This window comes from Anticarsia gemmatalis, chromosome 10, assembly GCF_050436995.1.
Source record: "Anticarsia gemmatalis isolate Benzon Research Colony breed Stoneville strain chromosome 10, ilAntGemm2 primary, whole genome shotgun sequence".
Lineage (NCBI taxonomy): Eukaryota > Metazoa > Arthropoda > Insecta > Lepidoptera > Erebidae > Anticarsia > Anticarsia gemmatalis.
Genome location: NC_134754.1, coordinates 6,881,599 through 6,904,950, shown reverse-complemented (window position 1 = coordinate 6,904,950; position 23,352 = coordinate 6,881,599). Strand labels below are relative to the sequence as shown.

General features: G+C 34.6%; 1 protein-coding gene across 1 annotated transcript in view; it reads left to right on the top strand.

Annotated features, from left to right (window-relative positions):
• Positions 1 to 583: 583 nt before the first annotated feature.
• The window catches only part of LOC142976073 (monocarboxylate transporter 10-like), a 95,593-nt gene continuing 72,824 nt past the window's right edge, over positions 584 to 23,352 (top strand). The window contains exons 1-3 of the mRNA XM_076119284.1: positions 584 to 691; positions 13,759 to 14,499; positions 14,615 to 14,847. Coding sequence (XP_075975399.1) covers positions 13,856 to 14,499; positions 14,615 to 14,847 — 877 coding nt within the window. The 5' untranslated portion in view covers positions 584 to 691; positions 13,759 to 13,855. The remainder of the gene's footprint in view (positions 692 to 13,758; positions 14,500 to 14,614; positions 14,848 to 23,352) is intronic.

Sequence of the window (23,352 nt, the reverse complement as noted above, 5' to 3'; positions counted from 1 at the left end):
ACTCTATATCATTATCCTGTAGTTCTTCGTTTTTTTACTCGCTTTGTTATTTTTGGAGATTCATTCTTGGAGAATTCTTTTATCAAGATTTTTATACATCTCCTAACTAATTTCAGATTCTAACACATCTTTTTTATAGACTTTATTTACTTAGTTCAAAAGCTGGTACAAATATTTGATAATTAAGTGCACGTGATATACTTTATATTTATATGACCTACGATAATTAGAAAGGGCTTAATTAACGAAATCATACCCGATAAAAAAAAGAGAGTCAGCGTCAAAAATATCTATACATTGTCACATTTCCAATCGTACTTTTTTCAGTCATTTTACTATTTTCATACATAAAAATGCTTTTGAAAATGTAACGGTGTATAAATATTTTTGACGCTGATTATACCTTTGCAAATAACACACACTAAACCGAGATGAAACCTTTAAATTTAAGCCAACCTGTAATCAAAATGCAAATAAATTAAATGTTCAGAAGGGTAAATATTCCCGTGGTATTAAGGTAGGTGTAGGATGTAGATGTGAGATGCGATATCGCTATCAGCTGTAGCGTCTTTATCAGAGGCGGGCAGTGCGAGGCCGTCTTCGGCATAGGACACACGCGCGGTACACGCGCTCGTGAACTTGCCTTCGTATTGTTCGTAAACGCGATCGCGAATAAAAGTTTGTTTACATGGTAAGTATTGTATTGTTTTATTATTATGTGTTTTACATACCATTTTTTCTTTAAATGTACAGTAAATTACATAGATATTTGGGAAGAAAAGTTTTAAACGAGCAGTTTTTGTCCACCATGAATTTGTGTTCACTTTTTGTCTTTAATGAATGTTTAATTATTTTTATGGGTTCTATGCATTTTGTCAATATAAAAACAATAATTTATCTACATATTCTTTATTTTTTTTTAATGAATGCGTCTAGAGTCTTTGCGTGTTGCATTTATGGAGCTACATTTTAATTTTGTATTATTTACATTAGAACAATGTTATTAGCATCATTACTTTTAAAATAATATTCTTCTTTATTTGAGTTAATAAAACGAACTGACAACCATCACAAAATGAGCTTGAGCCAACTCGTGTAACTGAATAAAAACTAAACAAGAGAAAGATAACTTTCGTGAAAGTTTTTTCTTCTATGATTCTTTTTTACAAAATATTAACAGCAAGAACAAGGATTAAATTAAATATAACAAGGATTCAAATGAATGTATCCGAAATCATTAGACGGCGAGTCGAACAATAACAGTTACACGTTTTTACATCACCACTAATCTCTTGAAATGTGAAAATAAATCTGTTTATCAAAATACCTATTAAACCGCGAGAGTCGGAAACGTTTTATTAAATACGGAGATTATGAAGGCGATCTACAGAATTATGATAATAAATATGAATTATGAGCACAATAAGGAACAGTTTATCGCAAATAACAACACAGCCTTGCTTTTGTTGTCGATAGCGTAGAGAAAATATAGCGACAAATTAATCTCCCATAAATGGAGCTATTTAGTAAAACTAAATCGCTTTAGTGATCGTTGCGTAGTGCAGAATGGCCAATAAAACTTCTCAAGTTCATACAAACTTTATAATAGGCAATGATGATGTTTAATTAAACTTTAGATTTATATTTTTCCACTGCAGACGCTAATATTAGTCGCTTATATTATAAGCTTAGCCAAAATTAACGAGAATAATTTTCTTGGATCTTAGAACTTTGGTATTTACATTTAACTTATTTAATTTCTAATTTGCAATTAGAAGGAATTTTCATTTTTCGCTGCTAACATTAAGAACTTACGTAGCAAGTGAAAATTGTTTATAATTATATTTTTATGTTAATTAAAAACATAATTATGTGAAAAATGCTAAGATGTATTATAAATTCTTATTCACATTCAAATACTTAGTCCGTCTAGTCTAAGCTCAAACAACGTTACTTAAATAAATATTTTGCTAATGAAGGTAAGGCCAAGACCTCGATACATATCTAGTTTTATAAAGTTAAATTAACTTTTTATAAGGTACATATTAAGTATGAGTAGATGCTCCACATATGTATATGTGGGTTTGAGATATGTGGGGTGTAGAGAAGCCTGGCCGCATTCCGGAAAGTGCGGCCGAGTTCTAGCATTACCACACCACAAGTATCACCGGCCTTCGTGACCAACACTACGTTTCCGATACATGTCATCTATTTTCCTATCACGTCACACATGACGTATAATTTCCGGACCTTTGTATATACGAATATTCGTAAAATAATACCTACGCAATATTCCCACACACATATTTTGTTAAAGCCAACCATTTTTTTACTACGTGACTGAATACGTAATATTTTACAGTCAAGCTAAGCCCACTTTTTAAGGGTTAAACGGCAGATATGAATGAATTTTACAGTTGATGATAAAACAAACTTTTATGTTAACCGTTTATATGTTAGCGCCATAAACTTGAAATGGACGAACATTTTTGTAGGCACATTTTGTACAAATACGGGTCCAGTCTTAAATGAACGGGCGGGCCTAGCCGTGACATTTGTAACGCATGAGTAATTTTTTAGAGGAGTCCGCAAGTTATAAAAATCCGGAACATTGTACGCTCGGGAAAAATAAAACAATAATAAAGTTACGTACGTTTCGGTTGGCGCTTGTGAAATAAAACTTTAGTGCGTGGGAAACTTTTGGAAAATTTTCGAATGCAAACGAATACCAACATCCGCGTAAAACCGAGCTCGCTTTCCAGTTTTTAAGGTCCGCACTGATGCACAGCTACAAAAAATTTTGCACCACCGTAAAATGTTAGTACTTGAGTAGGGACTGAGTAACTGCAACTGTTAGCCGTGACGAACATTAATGTAATAGATACCGCGAAGTTCCATCCAAGAAATAGGCTACTAAGAAAACTACAGCGAAGCACTTGAGAACCTGACCACTTTTCTTCTTGAGAAACCATATAGTTCCATCTTTGTACTCCGAGTACCTTACCTTATGAAAGCACACTCAAGTTTCAGGAAAAGGAGTAATAAATCAACCGCCATTAAAATAGAGACCTTTGAAACGTACTGTGAAAGAGCAATTAGAGCAGTTTGGCACTTGTAAAATATGAAGGTATCATAAATAAGTAATTAGTGAATAAATAAAATAAGTTGTGGACCGCAAGTCCCGGTGGCGCCATCTGTCATACGTTCACCACGTAATTTAGACTTTGAAACATCGTACAGTAAAATACTCGTAGTTTAATAAAGTGAGAACAGATGGTTTAGTGCTTGTGTAAAAAGTTTGGCTCACCAGATTGGACGATTTCATATATATATTTTATTAAATTAGATTCTCGTTATAATATTTCAAATCGTTTCTTTATAAAAAACCAGTTTTAACTCAACTTTCTCAATATTATTGGTTAATTCGTATATAATTTTGAAATACGACAAATTTAAGAATACAAAGCTCTTTCAATAATTCTCTTATATCTTAATAGTTATAGTTAAATTCTCAATAAAATCTAGGATTCAATGTGTCGCGACAACACGCCGATCCATTTCTTCATAAATTTATTATTAGATGCTTTCAAAGATAGGTAGCTTGACATGTTCGAATATACTTGACCCTAAAGATTATTCGATAAAAGCAGAAATTACAGTCATCGATTGTGACAAATAACAAAAGAACTTTTTATAATTATAACTTTTATGGAAAAACTATAATTGTTGTTCATTGTCTTACCGAATATTTATGTTTTTGTAACTAATGCTCCTTTAAAGCGGTCATCAAAGGTATTACTTTTTCTTCTATGACTGATAGTCAATTTTCTCATTAGCCTGTAGTATTTATTAGGCTTTCTTTAAAGGCTTTATTATTATTTATTTATTAGGCCGATATAATTATTTATGTGTGTAAATAAAATGTGAATAAATAATATATCAGGTCTGTGTGAGGTGAATTGGGCTGCGTTGAAGATTTTTGCCCTCAATAAACTTTAAGAGCACTTTTGTCGGTAATTAGCAGTAGCATGCATTACCGCCTGGTCTACCGAGTTTCCTACTTTACTGTACTGTAGATTCTATCTGAACTTAATTTCCCTTGAATGTTTTTACAAAACAGGCGTATTGCTATAAAAAATATATTGCAAGTAACCTTGTTGCTTCCATTAGTTGATTGGCATTCAATTGTTTTGTCCCATTTCTTTGAAATACCTATAAAGTTATTGCAAGTTATACTTTTATATGTACAAATCCGTGTATTTAAAGAAAGGCAAAATGTAACAATAGTATTGTGACCGAAATCTTAGTCCATCATTCAAAAGATTTCCAGTTACGAAAATATTAGTTTCTTTTTTAATTTCGATTAAAACTGGATAATTTTATTATAGAAACTTAACGGAAACTTCGTATCTCTTATAACCAAAGTTTCAAGGTTATAAAAGACTAGCTGACCCGCGCAACTTCGCTTGCGTCACATAAGAGAGAATGGGTCAAAATTTTCCCCGTTTTCGAAACATTTTTTACTGGTACTCTGCTCCTATTAGTAGTAGCGTGATGATATATAGCCTATAACCTTCCTCGATAAATGGGCTATCTAACACCGAAAGAATTTTTCAAATCGGACCAGTAGTTCCTGAGATTAGCGCGTTCAAACAAACAAACAAACAAACAAACAAACTCTTCCGCTTTATAATATTATATTATATAGTATAGATAAAAAAATCGCTTTTTAGGTACGTGTATTATCTTACTTTTATAAAACTACAAGAATCACAACTATCAAGGTTTTAAAAAACATTTCAGCCATTTTTTATTCGATCAAAAATCTGGTATAAAAATAGCACTACATGTTGTCGTGAAACTTTATATTGATGTTTGGACAGCGTCAGTGTATGACAACGTTTTAAAAAAACGACCATAGCCAGTGTTGAAAAACTGTATTTAAATTGGAATAAAACATCGCAAGCTCTATGAAATTCAATTCATCTCTATTCATTCGGCGTTCGTGCACGGTTTAGCAAATAATTAAATTAGCGCTAGGATTTAAGCCACAGCGTTCTAAAGCATAATGTCATTTTAAACAATAGTACTATGTAATAAGAGAATTTTCAGTGAAAAGCGTCGGATGCTGCGTCCGTGGCGTGTTGAGCCATGTAATTACGCAGTGCGCACTAACAATACCAATGAAATGCGAAATCTAGTGCTCACATTCACTAACAAACACATTGTATAGAACAATTGCACTATATTTTTAGCACAACGATTTTTGGACGTATCTGAATGAAATATGATCCATTTTTACAGAACCGCTCATCGATATGGGATTTGATAACAATAGGCGAACTTCGGCGTACAATCCCCTCTGGATCGCTTAACGTAAGCTCACTATAGTTCCGCTTTCAATTCTTCATTTTCCAGACTGTCGACAAGACCTGGGGAAAAAGGAATAAATCCCCTCTTTCGTCCTATAAATCATACCTATTAACAAACTAAGCTTACGTAGTCGCTTTAATCGAAACTGAATACGTGACAAAGGCACAATCTAGCAAAATGTGGGTGTAGATAACAACAAACGCCGTTGTCTAACCTTTCAATGCCCTTTAAAATAAAGACGGGAATAAAAATAAAATCCATAGAATTAATAGATTTATCGGTTTCTTATAGTTTATTTATAACAAGTAAATGACGTCGCGAGTCGACCTTTTGGTAGCTTACTACTTTAACTACTCGAAAATAAGACAAGCTGCTAAACCTCTTGAAACAAGAAGATTATTGTAAGCGACGGCTTTATTTAATAGGTGATAAAAATTCACACAAGCATTCGCCGCAGCTTTCATGTGGTATATTAAAATATTTGCTTTGATAACGACTATCATTACTCGCATTCAGGTCAGTAGAGTAATTGAAATATATTAAAAACGTTGTACATAAACGATATTACTATCTATCGGCTGTATTGCGAATATTTCCGCGAATCTAAAGTACTACTCGTGTGGCAGTCTGCCCACATATTGTCCTACAAAACTCATTCAGTGCAGTTTTAAACAAGTCCATATGACGGAGTATTTTAATATAAGCATGTAGAAGTTTTATGTCAAGGCAGGACTAATGTGATGCTTTGTGATGTGTTGTCAGACCTAACTTTACTGCTCGTTGCAACATTTTATGAGACTAATGTATCAAACTGAGTGAACTTACATCACTAGAAAGCAGAATGTTTTATACCACAAAGCATTATGTTTTGAAGTACCTAACTTAACTCTGTCAAATTCTAAATTAAGATTTTGTTTCATAAAAAAATAAGTGTAAAAACAAAATGTTGGGTATGATTTATTCTAAGCTTATTTTCTACTTTTGAGGGCATTACAAGAGCATGTTTTTAAAAATACTTTTTAATTATCAATTTATTTAAAATTATCTTCGGTTTGTATGATTTTTATCATAACATAGATAAATGATTATTCAGAAAAGCCAAAGGAGACGCTATTAAAATCGCTGTTTCTCTGTTTGTTAATTAAAAATCTCCGATGTAGGTAATTATCACGTTTTAAGCTAGCGGTATAGCGGGGCTTTGTTAATTAGAGCTGTCATAATTCGCTTTCATCTCCAAATCGTTAATAAAGTTTGGTTTGTTTTATAAATCTGTCCCCTACATTCCGACCTTCGGTGAACAAAGTTACATGAACTTATAATTATGTTATTTGATAAAATTACTACAGATTGATGTAACACAAAACAGTCTGTTTACTATACGTTGTAATATCTATGACTGCAGTTGTTTAAGTATGCTGTAGCAATGATAAGAGCGAAAAAAATTGTTTTACGATAATGTTTCTTAATTATTAACTAGGGCGTAATTTAAACAAATCATCACAATCTCTATCTATACTACGAAATCCTACTTGTAGAAAGTATTTATCTTTTAACTCTTTAGCAAAACATTTGGAACAGCCAACACGACGTATGTTTCAAATGTTGTTTACAACGATTCTCGTAGCAAGTACACACCAACACAGATTGTGCACTGAACATTACGGCTATAGTTCCTAAGGAAACCCTGTTCTACTGCAACATGTTCAATAACAACTGTTCTACAGTTCAAATCGCTTTTAAAGGAATCCGTTTTACAAAACTTCCACAATTAGTTCACTGGAATTCAATATAAAGTTCGTCACATTGCAAATCTGAAATCCTAAAATACTTTAAAAGCAATCATTCACTACTTAATCCGGTTATAAAAAGGGTCGTTCATCTTGGAATTAGCGCTTAAGACTCGCATTTTAAAGACTTCTTGCTATTAATAGTGGCTTCTCATTATTCATTTTTTTATAGCTTACTTACTAGACTTTTTAATACGCTAATTGCACTGACAAAACCGAGATCGAAGAATATAAAGTAAGCAATCTTGACATTCATTGAATACTACAAACTGTGCTACAACTAAACATGTCAATAGTATTTATTGTAAATCGTCATACATAATTATGTCCAGCCGTTATCTTAATACATTATATGCCTATGAGTTGAACAATTTCTTATATTTTATGTTATTATAGCTCGTAAATGTATCCTATCTGATTAAATAATTAAATTAGAAAAGCCAACTAGTATGAGTTCACAGCAACGGGGCGTTAATTTGATCCGTTTGTTGCGTGTAATCGAGATTGAAATAAACAAGGTTTCGCAGTTAAGTGTAGGGGAGTTTGATGTACTGAAAGCTGCTGAAGTACTAACAATTAAGGAATGATCGAATTTTTCATTGCTGATTAGTGTTAGATTCCACTTATCTATTCTAATAATATAAAGCTGAGGAGTTTATTATTTAGATCGCGTAAACGTCAGAAACTGCTGGTTCAATTTTTTTTTGCTATTTAATCAATTCATTGAGGACGGCCATAGAATATTCAAGATCACGCTCTAAGATATAGGAAACGAGTTGAAACGAAAGGTCCAGTCCAAAAGTTACGGGCGAGCGCTAGTCTTAATACAGTGAAGGGCATCACTTCGATACCATACATAATATTTAATGTTATTCAATAATCTTAGATGAAGTCCGACAGACTTATATTATATTGCGATAAAATACGCACATCAAAACCCAATAAAAGTGTTTAAGACATGCCTATACTCTCCACTTAACTAAACACTGTTATCTGGGAGTGACATAAATTACCTTATGTCTCTCAAATGTACCGCATAAACCACAAGAAGATTTTCTTAGGTAATATAAAACTACCGAGGCTATAGTAGAAAGATGATCTAGTATGCTAATAGAAAAATCTTTCATTAATAGGTCGCAGCGCCAACCAGTCTTCTTAGAATAACATCTATGCATATTACCTAGAGTTGTATCTGTTCATTAAGGTATTTTAATTTCGTACGATAGGCAGGCATTTGTTACAGATATTATATTAGTGAATAAGGCAGGGTAAGTTTGTAGGGATCGTGCCAAGCGGCGTTCTTTGGTCTCGCCTACTCCTATGGGAAAAAAAGGCTTGATATTATATGTGTATGTATTATTATTACGATAATAATGTCCTCCTAGCCGATATACGGCTACGGCGGTCAGTTTCATTGTACCTGGCCATCTGTGCAGGACTTTGTTTATAGTGTCCAAGTGTGTGCACAATACACAGGTACACTCTCTATTCCATCACTCTCATAGTTTGGTGGGACGGATAACTGACACGACCAGTGAGAGATCAGGCGCAGGACCGACGGCTTTACGTGCTCTGCGAGGCACGGAGGTCTTCGACCTCAACTTCCTAACTCCGGGCAATCTCTAAGAAATTCTTAACAGAAAAACTCAGAAAAGACTTTTTGGCCCGACCCAGGATTCGAACCCGAGACCTCTCGCACCGCAGTCGCATATATTACCGATTGCGCCACAGAGGCAGTTAAAATATACGATAGGCATATATAGGATAATTTCTTGGTTTCCTACAATTGTTGTAAGCAAGCAATTTAGTTTTTCAAGAGGATTTCTACTAAATCTGGGCATACCTAATAACTGTTTAACAAAGATAATTTATTTCTCTTTACAACATACAACCGAGAAATATCGGTGAGAATAATAAATTCAGAAGTTTAAGACTAACTTACGTAACTTCCACTCGATCGGTACTTATTTAGGTTTTGGCTAAGTTGCCATAAGTAATTTATAGACATAATAGAAGTCGAGAGTCGAGATAAATGGCTCTTACTTCAGCCTTGAACTTCAACCACGCGTAATGAGGATCTTGTTGACAATATATCACATTATGGAAAAAAAGATTAATGAAACTTTGCAAACTCTAAATAAAGAACAAGTTCAGTATCCTTAATATAAAGGGCGGCGTTTGAAAAAGTCTGTCTGAAATTAAAATACACTAGCTGACTCGCGCAACTTCGCTTGCGTAACATAAAAGAGAATGGATCAAAATTTTCCCCGTTTTTGTAACATTTTTTTATGGTACTCTGCTCCTATTGGTCGCAGCGTGATGATATATAACCTACAGCCTTCCTCGATAAATGGACCATATAACATTGAAATAATTTTTCAAATCGGACTAGTAGTTCTTGAGATTAGCGCGTTCAAACAAACAAACTCTTCAGCTTTATAATGTTAGTATAGATATAAGCGTATGATATAATACTGGTAAAGGGTTTTACGTTGTTTGATGATGACTTATTTTATCGCAATTATTACTTGCATATAAAAACTTAACAGCTAAGACATTGACAAATAGCTTTTCTTGTTGCTCATTCGTAAAGAACCAATCAACAGCATTTTAATTGCTGCCACTTTTAATGCATATTATATTTTTATCGCACCATTCACGTCGAAGTAATTACGTGATCTTATCAGTCTCTTCAGAACTTTGAGAAATGCCAACATTCCTAATAGGAATCTTTAGGAACCGTGGGCGAAAGACGTCAAACAAATTAAGAGTCGTCAGTATTTGTCCCACGCAGATATAGCTCAGACTTCATCAATATCACAAACCTTTTAACAACTTAATTTGATAAGATTTCTCTACCTTTCATTTACAAACTATTGCAGTACAATTATATACTATATATAGTATTACAAAAGTTTGCAAAACTAAGATAAACCTTTATCAATTGTGTTGGTTTCATATGCAAAATTAACCGAAACTTGTTCAAATCCCACTGTCAATGTTACCCAAATTATTCAAAGTAACCCAAATCGAATCGCGCTAAGATCTAAGCGCGATTCTCTACAGTCAGTACTGTCAAGTATCGAAACTTTGACATTTTGAATGTGACAGTTCTATAGACTAAAAAGGTTATTTTCTAGCCTCTACAAGCAATTTCTGCATCAAGGTAGATTATAACTTGTCTGCTATCAACAGCCAAGTTATTTTTGTTTCATAGTCTCAAACAAAACGAAATAATATCATCGGACAACATTGGCATAACCGTAATTTTGTTTACATTGAATCTAAATCAATCTGCTCGCAAAATTGAGTTGTCCCTTTCTTCATGAAAAAGTCACGTTGCAATCGAAAAGGATTTTATTTTAATTTATAATAGATTTTAGGTGACGAATTGAATCAGAGTTAGAAGGTATTCAATATTTATTATTATTAAATATACGTTTTTCAGACCATCCTAAAAGTAACTAAATTGCATCCTAAAATAACGTTGAAAAACTTGTAAAATTGAACATGTCAAAGACAGGCGCCGGATTGATAGACAGTTTTTAATGAATTAAAAAATCCTCTGCAAAAATTTTGCGAACAATCTGCGGCGTACACAAAGCCCCAATTAACATTTGGAACATAACTAATGTAATTCCGAACTTCGTTAGATCTTTTAAAAGATCTGTGTAGCAAAATATCAATTTATACAATTTCATAAGTTTAATGTTTTCATCGAACTTCAAATAAAACTCATATAATCAAATAAAACTTCAAAGGCCTCCTTAAATATTAAGACGGTTTTCAAAACTCGTGCTACATTAAAGCAAAGAATGCTTGATGAGGTCGGCAGTTGTCGTAAATTGTAATTTGAATATCAAAATTAATCAAAGTCGGAATGTCATGGTGGGAAATATCTCGATTTGGAGAAATAATAAATAGTTATCTCTCTGGCGCTGAATTGCCAGCGATTTGTCTGCCATCACTGTTTTCACTTAACTGAACTCGTGATAGATGAATATCTTAATCACAGTGAATTATGAAAAAACTGTTGTAAAAATAGTTGGCAGTTCAATTTTCTCGCTGGTCTCGTTAAAGCAGTTAACTTTTATGAACACGAGATTTAATCCCAAACGTCGTCGTGAAACGTTGTGGCGGCGACACAAATTAACAAAGGATTAATTTATAAAATAATAAAGAATTACGAGCTGTGTTAACTGTACTGCAAGTCCCGAAAACCACTTACACCGCATTGTGTGTGTCACGTGAAAGTAAATACCGACTTACTTGGCTCGACGTCTCAGCGTTCAAACTTTTCTCGTGTGAGTAATTTAATCTGATTTGGGAAAATCTTATATTTTCTTTCACCAAATTGATTTGACCAGTAAAAATATTTCGAATAAGAGTCTCAAACGAATATCAGATACTATTTCTAAACCGAAGAATAGTGTGTTTACGTAACGGACTCATAAAACATGTTAAAAGAGTAGGTTAATTTAAAATTACGAGGTTTGCAATAAAACTTTATATATTTTGAATAAAAAATCTGTTAAGTGTATTTCTATTATAAAATTCTTATGAGGAGTAGAAAAAATTACGCATATTATTTGAAAATATTTCATCAACTCGAGCAGATGAGACGTAGCAGCTGGGACGGTTGACAGACAGGTGCGAAAATTACTGTCTTGGTTTTTTCACCTTGTGCCTTGATTAGAAGTTTCAGCACTACACATTGTAGGTACAGAATAACGTAATATAAACACGTTTATTTTGAAGAGATTGAAGTATCTTGAATAATAAAATATTGGGGTGTTTGCACTGTAATATAAGATCTCAGTTACAAATCCCTCAAGGTGAAAATGCTTTCGATCCATATCGCTCCTGGAATGCATAGTCCAGACACATTACCATACACTAAGCAGTTGCGAGCATTTACTATAAAGAGCACTGATAGAGCGTCTAGGGATCACCGAAGGATACCAAAAAGAATGGATTTGAAATTCAATTGTCTGCCAAAGCGAGGGCAACAAAAGAATCTGCGCATGTAATTACCCACTATGAATGGCCAACAGAATGGAAAGACGTCTCAGAAGTTCGGCGTTTCACCCTCATTTGTGTTAGTTCACATTCGGTTCTCAGTTTTTCTTAGTGTATTTGTTTTTTGAATACCAGTAAATATGTTTATTTGGAGATGAAATTGTTTTACCTTTCTGAAATTAAATTGTCTATAATTTAAAATTAAGTAAACCACAGACCTTTTTCATGTCATGACAATGTTAAAGCGTTATTTTAGCTTAACTGTTACGATAAATATGAATGGAGTATTTATTTTAAAACGGTGTTCAACCTTTTTGTTTGGTAGTTTACACCGCAACTATCGTCGATTTATTGAAAATTCTCTTGTAATATGTACAGGAGCTTAAAACCGCAACAAAAGCTATTACTTAAAGTTTCAAAACTTCCCAACACAAAAACTTCTCCAACTTTTGAATGGGAATTTTCCAAACGTAAATTTAATTAGAAAATACTTAGTTTTAACGTGCTTACGGATCAAAGTTCTATCGGTATCAGTAAATAACATTAAAGAGTCTCATTAGGCTGTAAATATATCACTGCATCTACGACCGAATCAGCAATTAAAGTTCTAGATTTAAGAACAGTGGAAGAAATAGCACGTCCTTAAATCTCGCCGAGAATTCGAATCAATGTCTGTTTGTCAGATTGGTATCAGTAAAATTGTTGCCTTTAATTGCTTGGGAAAAGTCCTAAGATGTATTGGTCTTGGCAATCAGTGATACTAAAGTAAACTGCAAATTTAACTTTTGTGACCTGACTTAATTGTGTAGAGTCAGATACTAACGAAATGTTATCAGCCGTAATGGATTGGCCGTTTGGACGAACGACTTTAACTTTAACAAACTTGACAAACATTAATTGAGCTAATTCTTTCATAGTATTATAACGCAACGGGTCTTAGATGTGACAATCGGTGATGCAATTCGATTGAAACAAATAAGGTGTACCTTTAATTTTCAATCGAGTTTAAGACCCGTTGCATTGTACATAATTATAAACAAGTCGCGAGAGTGAATGAAAAAGTTAAAATCGCTAATTTACTCAATCATAAACACAGTAGATACGATGTTTTTGTTTCGTTGTATGGTTACCCATATTAAATATGTATCTCCCTCATATTATTACATCATCTCTTAAAGATCATTAATCATCCTAGGATTAGATACACAAATATTTAACACCACTGAATCTCTTTCAGCCATCGGCGTATTGCCTTCAATTTCCAAATCCCCTTATTTACATAACATTTAGTGAATTTATGAATATTTCATTGGAATATTAAGCAGGCTTGTATTATTTTACCTACCTGTTCGTTTATGCAAGACACACTTTGACATTATGGGCGTGGAGGAACAAAATCATATGTGAAATTTTGTTATCTTTGCAACATTAACAACAATTGTTTTGACGTTATCTCGGAAAGCGTCTCCCTGCCCGAAGTTTCAGTCTCTCGAAGTTTAACACGGATGACCGTTTGTTTGTGTTTTGACATTGTTTTAGAATGTCAGCTAAGGTACTTATTGGTTTTTGTTTGTTACAGATGTGCATTATGAAGAAGGCAAAGTGAAGTGTTAATGTGAACAGTTAATTTATAGTAAAAGGTTTTTTAAAAATGAGACCCCCAAATCGGATCGACAATGACGTTGCGCCGGTCTGACAGCTTGCCCACACGACTCCGGGTACTTCCTATAGCATCAGATCCTGAGTCCCGACTTACAGAAAAAAATCGCGATTCCACCGTCCCAAATTTCAGTGATACGCCCGCCCGCGAGGAGGTTATCGCAACTTGGAAATCCTTACAAACGGACGTTAAGAAAATAAAAAATGGATTCGCACCAAAAAACGAGGAGGCAAATTATGCCGACGAAAAAAGCGATTCCGTTACAGAAAGTTTTATTCCCACATTTGCGCACCACAGGGACAACCGAAAAAGAATATCTTATAACAGTCGGCGGGTCGATATCCCACACCGCGGGGGCAATCGTTGTCCATCAGTACCCGTTGACACAGGACAAGTTGAATGTGGAACGAACTCGGTGCATCGTCGGCGATCTCTTTTACAACGTCTTTTGTCTTGGCGAACTCCTGAATGTGATTGTCGCGAAAGATATGCACCAAAGTTGCAGCCCGCACCGAAACTCCGCCCTGAAGACTTATTATGCACTTGCGGCGTTAGTGGTAATAGAGTCAGTATTCAGAACAAATTTGCCAAGAACCGGGAGCGAGGTCGCTCTAAAAGTGTAGGGTATGAGGCGGCGCGTGAAGTGGCTCAGTTTCGTCGGTTAGTGTAGTGTTACCATAGTTGCAATATCTAAGTGGGAGTTGTCTACTGGGCCGGTGAACGCCAGTAGACGAGTCCTGTTTGGTTGAATGCTTAAAGTGTTGTGATACGTTAGGTGTGCGAGTGCCGGAGCAACAGTGGGAGCAGAGACCGCGGCAGCGCTGCGCGCGCGCGCCGCTCTCACGCTCGCTCGCCGCTACTACCCCGAGGGCGGGTGGGGTTGGACCATTACCGTGGTTGGCACGATTGTGCAAGTGCTGTCACACGGCCTGCAGCTGGGAGGCGGCACCGGTGCTATAGCTTGTACAGCAGCGATTAAATACCGAGTCCCACCACTATATACTCATGGTAAGTCTTATTTGTGTAACGTACTTTTTTCATAAAATTGACTTGGACGCCTGAAACCGTAATAATTTAGACCGTGCCTGTTTCAAAACATGTCCACATTTATTACAGAATATAAAAATATTACATAATAAAGGGAATTTATGAATGTCAGCGTTGTGGTGACGCTCACCACGATTCCATTTTCATGGTTATATATTCACAAGTTTATTTTGAAAAGACTGAATCTATTTGTCCAAGGCTCGATGATAAATTGTTACAATGAAAAATGCATCGCTAAACGCGTTGAATTGATCACACGTCGACACCATTCGGTGAACCATTTCACTATTCGGGCAAATGTTGCAAACAAAATTTTTGTGGTATATTTTTATTAACAAAACTATAATTTGACACTGAAAACTCGGTTAAAAATCGTCCAAGGAGATGATTTTTCTCAAAATTAAATACAAAATATAACATTACTTTTAAATTTAATTGTAGTACCTACATTCCTACAATAACGAACTCATGTGAATGTACAACTATTATCTTCCTCAATTTTACTTCATTATGAATATGGAACTTGCAAATGTTGCAGAGCTATTATGAATGAACAATTATCATATTGTTCAGGCACCGCCGACCTTGTTTAAAAGCCTCGTAAAACGGGCTTCAGTAACGCTCACAAAAAAGTTTTTAATGACAATCTCGGTGAAATAGGTGGACGGTGGGTCCTGTGAAGGCGATCCTATTTACAAAATACCTTTTTCATGATAACATCGTCTTTTTCATTGTCCATTACCTAAGTGCCTAAAAATTGCTTAGATAATATACGATGTCATTTAAAACGTCCAAACTCGTCCATTCATCAGCCATTTTGCAAACAAAAATGTAACGTTCAAAGATTTTTACCTATCGTATTTCTGAACCAAAAACCAAGTATAATCCTACTAATCCTAAAACTAGATATTATTTGCTAGAAAACTTCTAAAATAAAATCCGTAGTTTAAAAATCTACTGAATTATACCGTAACCTCAAACGCAGAAATTCGAACCGGTTATATAAAGCGTTGAAAGATTAATGAAGTAAGGGCTAATTTATCATGTAACGATACTTAATGGGCCTTACGAAGCTTGGGCGAGATCTCGACAGCTTCAGCTCAGCCTTGATCCCATCCTGATGTAGGATTGAATGATACACATTAAGATGTAAGGGTTCCGAGTTTATATTTTAGACCTTGTGAGCCGGTAGTCGAGCTTATTTTGTGAGATCATGCGAGCTATTTTTTGCAAACGTAATTTACTTATGTACACTAGACTACTTTCTATATTTCCAGTAATTTATTTGTTTCGCAAATAGTTTTGTCAAAGCTTAAATCACGCTTATGAAACTATGTTTTGCTCAAAAATATCCAAACCAAACTGTTCCACATTACTTATCTTATTGTAGGGGTGGTGGTGCCGATAGAAGCTACTTGACACTTTGACAAAAAACATCACATTGAATAAATGAAGAATTTTAAATTGGGTCTTGAAATCGAACTTGGTTCTGTCAATAAACGTCGCGTGATTCTGTCGTCATATCGTGAAACAAACTTGTCCACTGCAGTTCTTTTTTATTCGCAAAATTTTCGAAGCTTCGAGAACACATAAATCAAAAACTACCGAGCTGTTACTTTGACCCAATTTTCCTTAAAGAAATAGGTCACAATAATCTTTCCCACGTTATTAGTTGGATGACATTCATTGAGCATTAAACAGCGGATAATATACACTAAGCTTTATCTATAGCACCGATCTATCAGGAAAACATCAAAACAAACGCTTTCAAATTAATATCGCTTGTTTTTTATCTGTTCGAGGCTTAACGACAACTTTATTGAAAATGGCATTGAAAGAAAAACAAAATGGTTTATCTCGAGGATGTCATTCTGTACAAGGTCTAATTGTGGGAAAACGATTAATGTTTGCCGATCGTAGAGATAGCTTTTTATGACTATCCGCTCATATCATCGTGAACCAACACTATAGAAACCAACAAACTATTGAAACTGAAACATATCCTGATCTTTCGACTGCAGCCAGCTCGAGAATATGCGATTCTCTTACTACGAGTTTCATGCGAACTATTTCGCATTTTTAAGCAATTTATAAAAAGGTTCTCAGTTTTACCCTGTATGTACTCGTATGTTCACGATTATGAAAGGTTAGTTCTTTCTCTGGTAATTTAAAATGTCCGACAAAAATTACGACGTCGAAATTTCACTACTATTCGGTCAACTCTGTGGAAAACTAAGGTATGAGTGGTTATACTTTTATGCTAGGACAAGATGAAAAAGTAAATGTACCACTAATGATTTCACTGGTTTATTATCTTTTTATTTCCAAGATTCCAAGGTTGACTCGTAAAACACCGCATTTTACACAATATTTAAAAGAAAATAAAAAAGAAACATTGTTATACTCTCAAAGTCAGGAGAAAGTATCACCTTAGGAAATTGAATAAAAGCATTTACATTTGAATAATAGCAGTGGAGTGGAACTGGTAGAAGCTAGAACATATATTTTACGTCATATTACTGACTCGGGACTACAACATCTAGATTTAATAAATTCCTGCTGGAATTAATTTAGCGTTGTCGGTAACATTCTGTCCGCGCTGCTCTTTGGTCGGAAGTGTTGTGTCAACAGCAAACTACAGTATTTAACTTAAGTTGTTAATTAACAATAAATTTAAAAAAATCACCCAATAATGTTCCACTGCTGGGCAAGGGTCTCGTCCATTAATGAGAGAGGGGTTAGGCCATGAGACCACCACGCAGGCCAATTGCGGTTGGAGACTTATTAAAGTTACACATTAAATAAGTATAAGCCAGAGGAAAATATTTCTAAAAGAATGTGAAAATGTGTAACCACCATGTTTCTATTGATTTACGATCATTCAACTTTGTCTATATTTTTGTCGTAACGTGACGTTGACGAGACGTGAATAATATTTCAATGTTCCCTTTCTTTACACTTCTGGATATGGCAAAGAGTTATCGTAACCATCATTAAGTTTCTAAAAAACGGGATTATTAGTTTACTATGTAAAATACACTATTACATACAATATTAGATAGTTAAACTTTAGGAGCCCCTTAATATATATAGGAACTAAGAATTCGCTACAAACTGTTTCAAGCATTCAACAGTTAAAAAGAGATCAAATGCGGAAATAACTGTTTTAAATTTTATGTGTTAAGTTTTAGCTATTAGTATTTTTATGTGTTATCCAAGTTCAGCGTTTGCATAATGTCTTCCCAAACGTATCGCCATTCGTTCGAGCATTATGTACAAGTTTTTATTCGTTGTAATCACAAGAAATACTGGGTCCAATGTCCGAATATTATAGACATGGGGACATAACAATAAGTATTTTATTTGTTACAAAAAACTTTCTTTTTGTGCAGAGATGTGTTCGATAGATATGTTTACACGCCTAAATCCACATGAATACCTACGGGCCAATGCCAAATGCTAACGATGATTTATAGATTCAAGACATGAGCCGCGTATTATGTAAGTTGGTACGTATAGAATTTGTGTCCGTAATCTGTTTTAACACGGTTAGGACGTTACGTTGCGCACTGTACAGTAACGTACAGGAATAGAATGCCAATCATCGTTTTTGACTAGACACCGTTTTGTATTGGTCCAAGAATTAATGTAAGCACACCGACAGACACTTTGGCATTCAGTGCGAACTCAATGTCAGTGAGAAGTGAAGTTGAAGAGCCAGATTTGAATTTTGAGAATGTTTCAATAAGTGATGACGTGGAACTAATGTGGTACCTTAGCCTTTTGAGTACAAGTATTAGCATTCCTGTATCCTCAAGTTACGCATTTGCAAGTCTACTCTCCTGTGACAAAGATAATAAAAACACACTCAACCTTTACAGAACAGTTCCCGATTGAAACACCAAGACAGACGACAAAGAGATATACAATAAATAACAAAATAAAAATCACGTACGCCATTAGCATTAAACAAAATATATGTGTAGAAACGCAACATTATAAATCAAAGTCCCAATAACGTCGAATTCACTTGCCTATATTAAGTACGTGAGTAGTTTTTTACTTAGTCGCGCCAAATGTTCGAGCACTTGATGTAAGTTTTGATAGTGTCGGAATCGCCTGCCCTGAATTATCTAGAACCTTGATCTACTTCTACGGGTCGGAAGCAGCAAACTCCACGGACGAATTGATGATGTTGCCAATTTTATACTCACGTAGGTTATTGAACCTCCAGGATATTATTTTTTGAGTATAAGTAAACTAGCTTTCGTAGTGATGGCAATTTCAATAAAGTTTTAAACTAAGTCTACTACTTACTACGTACTACTTCTTTTTAAGAGAGTTATACAATTTTTCAGGAGTATAAACCGTACGACGTTTCATTACGTAGATAAGGGTAAGATGACGTATCATTTAGAGCACACCTTTGTTTGTTAAATGAGTAACACTTCTATTATTTAGTTTTTTTAGAATTCATGATTTTATAAGTCAACTGATTTGTATTTATCTGAAATTTTCAAACATTATTTAAGAAACTCACATCTGGGGGCACGGAAGTGCCCCCGCAAGTCGAGCAAAAAAAAAGCGGCACGGCCGTAACATCCTTTTCTCGAAGCAATTCGGGCTATTTTTGACACCCCTATAATTTCGTTGTGGATAAAACAAGAAGCCTGGATTTTGAGCAACTAATCAGTCATTGTATAAACACGGTATATCTAAAATTTCAGTCAATTTGAACCAGTGGTTTAAGAATGACAACTTGTTAAAATTTTGAATTTTGTCACTCACTGATTCACTGACTCACTGACTCACTGACTCACCGATCATCAAAAGTCTAAGGTACTTCTAGCAGACTTAGAAGCTTAAAATTTTGAATACAAATAGGGTTTAGCGTCTTAATCATGGGAAAAATGTAATATTTTCTAACTTCGGTCCAGTTTTCTAAATACACCAACTGCAACAATAACTTTGTAATCCCATATAAATGTATAAGATTACAAGGTTACATTTGCAGTTAATGAATTATTATTACTGTAGAAAATAAAATAAATAGGTGTAAATAGGTACCTACTATATGAGGCATAACGGGAGGGGGTATAGGGTGTGTAAGGGTGTTTAGCCCATGAAACTGAACAACATTCCCATAGGAAAATATGTTGAATTATGAAAAAAAAAACGTCTTTCCATACAAATTGGACTTATGTTCGCTCTACAAAAAGAAGTGAGATGCCATCAAAAACATTCTGTAAAAACCTCAAGTCTCGCCGTAAAAAGTTGTGAGATCTATATAATACCAAGTCGATTAATCTATTTAGTCTCTACTTAAAGGACCTTCTGTCTTAAGTTATTACGTATGTTATTATCATGCCAATTTAAAAAAATACCTTTAAAACAAATAGATCGACTTGGTCATCGCAAGAAAACACGAATTCGCCATTAACATTTCAGGAGCATTAACTTCTCATCGTGCTGATTAGTGTGATACATACTAATAATTAAATCATGCGATGGCCAGGTCGGTCTATTTGTTTTAAAGGTATTTTGTTTTATTGGCATGATAATAACATACGTAATAACTTAAGACAGAAGGTCCTTTAAGTAGAGACTAAATAGATTAATCAACTTGGTATTATATAGATCTCACAACTTTTTACGGCGAGACTTGAGGTTTTTACAGAATGTTTTTGATGGCATAAACTAAACCATTAGGAATACTTTCAATAATATTTATACATAATGTATTTTCTTTTCTCTCACTGTACATTACACAACACATAACATTCATATTCAATACAACAAAGAAAACTTACAAAGTACAGTCATGAGCATTACCATCAACCCAACAAAACAGTTGCCAAAAGATTAAGCCGACTTTCAGTATTTAGTTCTAGGATTTTATCACGTACAATAGGCCATTTACCTCGCACGTGCCAAAAAACTACTGCCAATAAACGCTTTATGCCATTGACCAGTATTGAGTGTGGTCATAAGAGATTACCTTTAGGTATTTAGAAATGTTTAAAAGATCATTTAATGCCACAAAAAATATTATTTTTGGTACTATTTGAGTAAAGAGAGCATTGTAGAAACCACATATTTTGCGACCCGCACTTCGCCCACGTGGTGGTCTCAAAACCTAACTCCTTTCTCATTAGAGGAGACCCTTTGCCTAGGAGTGGAAAAGTAACGGGTTAATTTATTTTATTTATATAAGAATTTGCTACCAAAAATAAAATACCAATACCAAAAAACCATATTATCTGGAGACTGCAAGATGGCGTGCGTGGAATCTAGCTTATCGCAAGAATTTCATTCCTTTCCTGAGAGGCAGCACACTGGTGCACATTGCAGCTGTCATTCTTTAAACATAGTGCCGTTTTAACAGGAATTCTCTCGAAATTTACCTTAGGAATCAATGAGTATCGATGCGGTCGCTTTAAAATATTGTATTCTTTCTTTAGAATTCTTTATAATATTGAATATGGATTCCGCCTTTCATTGATCAATACAGCTTGCAAAATAAGGGATCAGGAACATGCCAAGGTAATCGAGGTATTATCCCCATTATACGATATAACTTGACCTAAAATATTTTTTTAGTTATGAGTATTTTGAAGAAATGGCGCCCGCGTTACATTGATGTGTCATTGACTTACTCATGGTTGTACTCTTTCTGACTTCAAATCAATTAAAATTTATGCCACTGTCGTACTTTCAGGTCACATTTCCTTGAGTCGTTTACGCATGCTACATTCTTTGTAAAAAAAAAAACAACATAATGAATAACGATTATAATGTCTTTGAAGAAAATCTACAAGTATCATTCACTATTTTATGCTCTCATAATTTTGATTTATTCATTGCGGTAAAGGATAAGAGTGATGTGTTTTCTTAACAATGAACTGGTTAAAATTAGGTTACCGAGTTAAACAAACTGAGCCGATGCGGCTTGCTTGAATTAGTTTGGCAAGGAAGTGAGGGTACTATGGACTGATTTGCATTAAAATAACATGTTCCGACTGTTGAAGACGTTAAGTTGAGATATCTTTCTCGTGTGGTACTTGGCACTTCTTTTTCCTTTACGGATATGTGAGATTTTCATGTCCTTTGTAGTAAAATGACGTGATATCTGGCGTGCGAGTTTTTTATGGTTAATATATATTGATAAACTAGCTGACCCGCGCAACTTCGCTTGCGTCACATAAGAGGGTCAGAATTTTCCACGTTAACACTTTTTACTGTTACTCTGCTCCTATTGGTCGTAGCGTGATGATATAAAATATGCTTTTTTTTCATGAAAAATATTCTCAAAATTATTTATATCTCTTAATATAACGAAATCGCGCTAAGGCATATCCGCCATTAAAACAGTTGCCATGACAACGGAATTTTGATAATTCAGTGTCATTATAATCCATATCCATACTATATACTATATATACTATATACTATATACTATAATATTATAAATGCGAAAGTAACTCTGTCTGTCTGTCTGTCTGTCTGTCTGTCTGTCTGCTACTCAATCACGCCTAAACTACTGAACCAATTTGCATGAAATTTGGTATGGAGATAGTTTAATACCCGAGAAAGGACATAGGCTACTTTTTACCCCGGGAAAATGACGCATTTCCCGGGAAAATTCAGGTGGCGAACGAAGTCGCGAATAACCAATATTATGACGATTCAATGACATTGAATTAACAAAATTCCGTTGTCATGGCAACTGTTTTAATGGCGAATATGCCTTAGCGCGACTTCGTTATATTAAGAGATATAAATAATTTTGAGAATATTTATTGTGAAAAAAAGCTTATTTTATATCATCACGCTACGACCAATAGGAGCAGAGTAACAGTAAAAGTGTTACAAAAACGTGGAAAATTCTGACCCATTCTCTCTTATGTGACGCAAGCGAAGTTGCGCGGGTCAGCTAGTATTGAATATTCGCGACTTCGTTCGCCACCTGAATTTTCCCGGGAAATGCGTCATTTTCCCGGGGTAAAAAGTAGCCTATGTCCTTTCTCGGGTATCAAAATATCTCCATACCAAATTTCATGCGAATTGGTTCAGTAGTTTAGGCGTGATTGAGTAGCAGACAGACAGACAGACAGAGTTACTTTCGCATTTATAATATTAGTATGGATATGGATATATTGGATTTTTCTGATTGCATTGTTCAAAAGTTGACTCGTATATTGTTTAGCCTCTGGCACTAGGTCCGCCTTTATGTAAATTTATGTAGATACTTTTGTAAAAACGTTTGCTTTAAATCGGTAATAAGATCAATATCCAATTATATCAAGACAATTTACCTTTATTTCTTATTCATATAAATTCTAAACAAAAGTGTAGTGTTCCAAAATTTCCGTCTATCCCCAGTCAAAGCTAGTGTAATTAAGTTCAAAGTACTGTTGAAAATCTTCCACAAGAGACATTGAGTAAGGCACAAGGTTTAGTGACTAC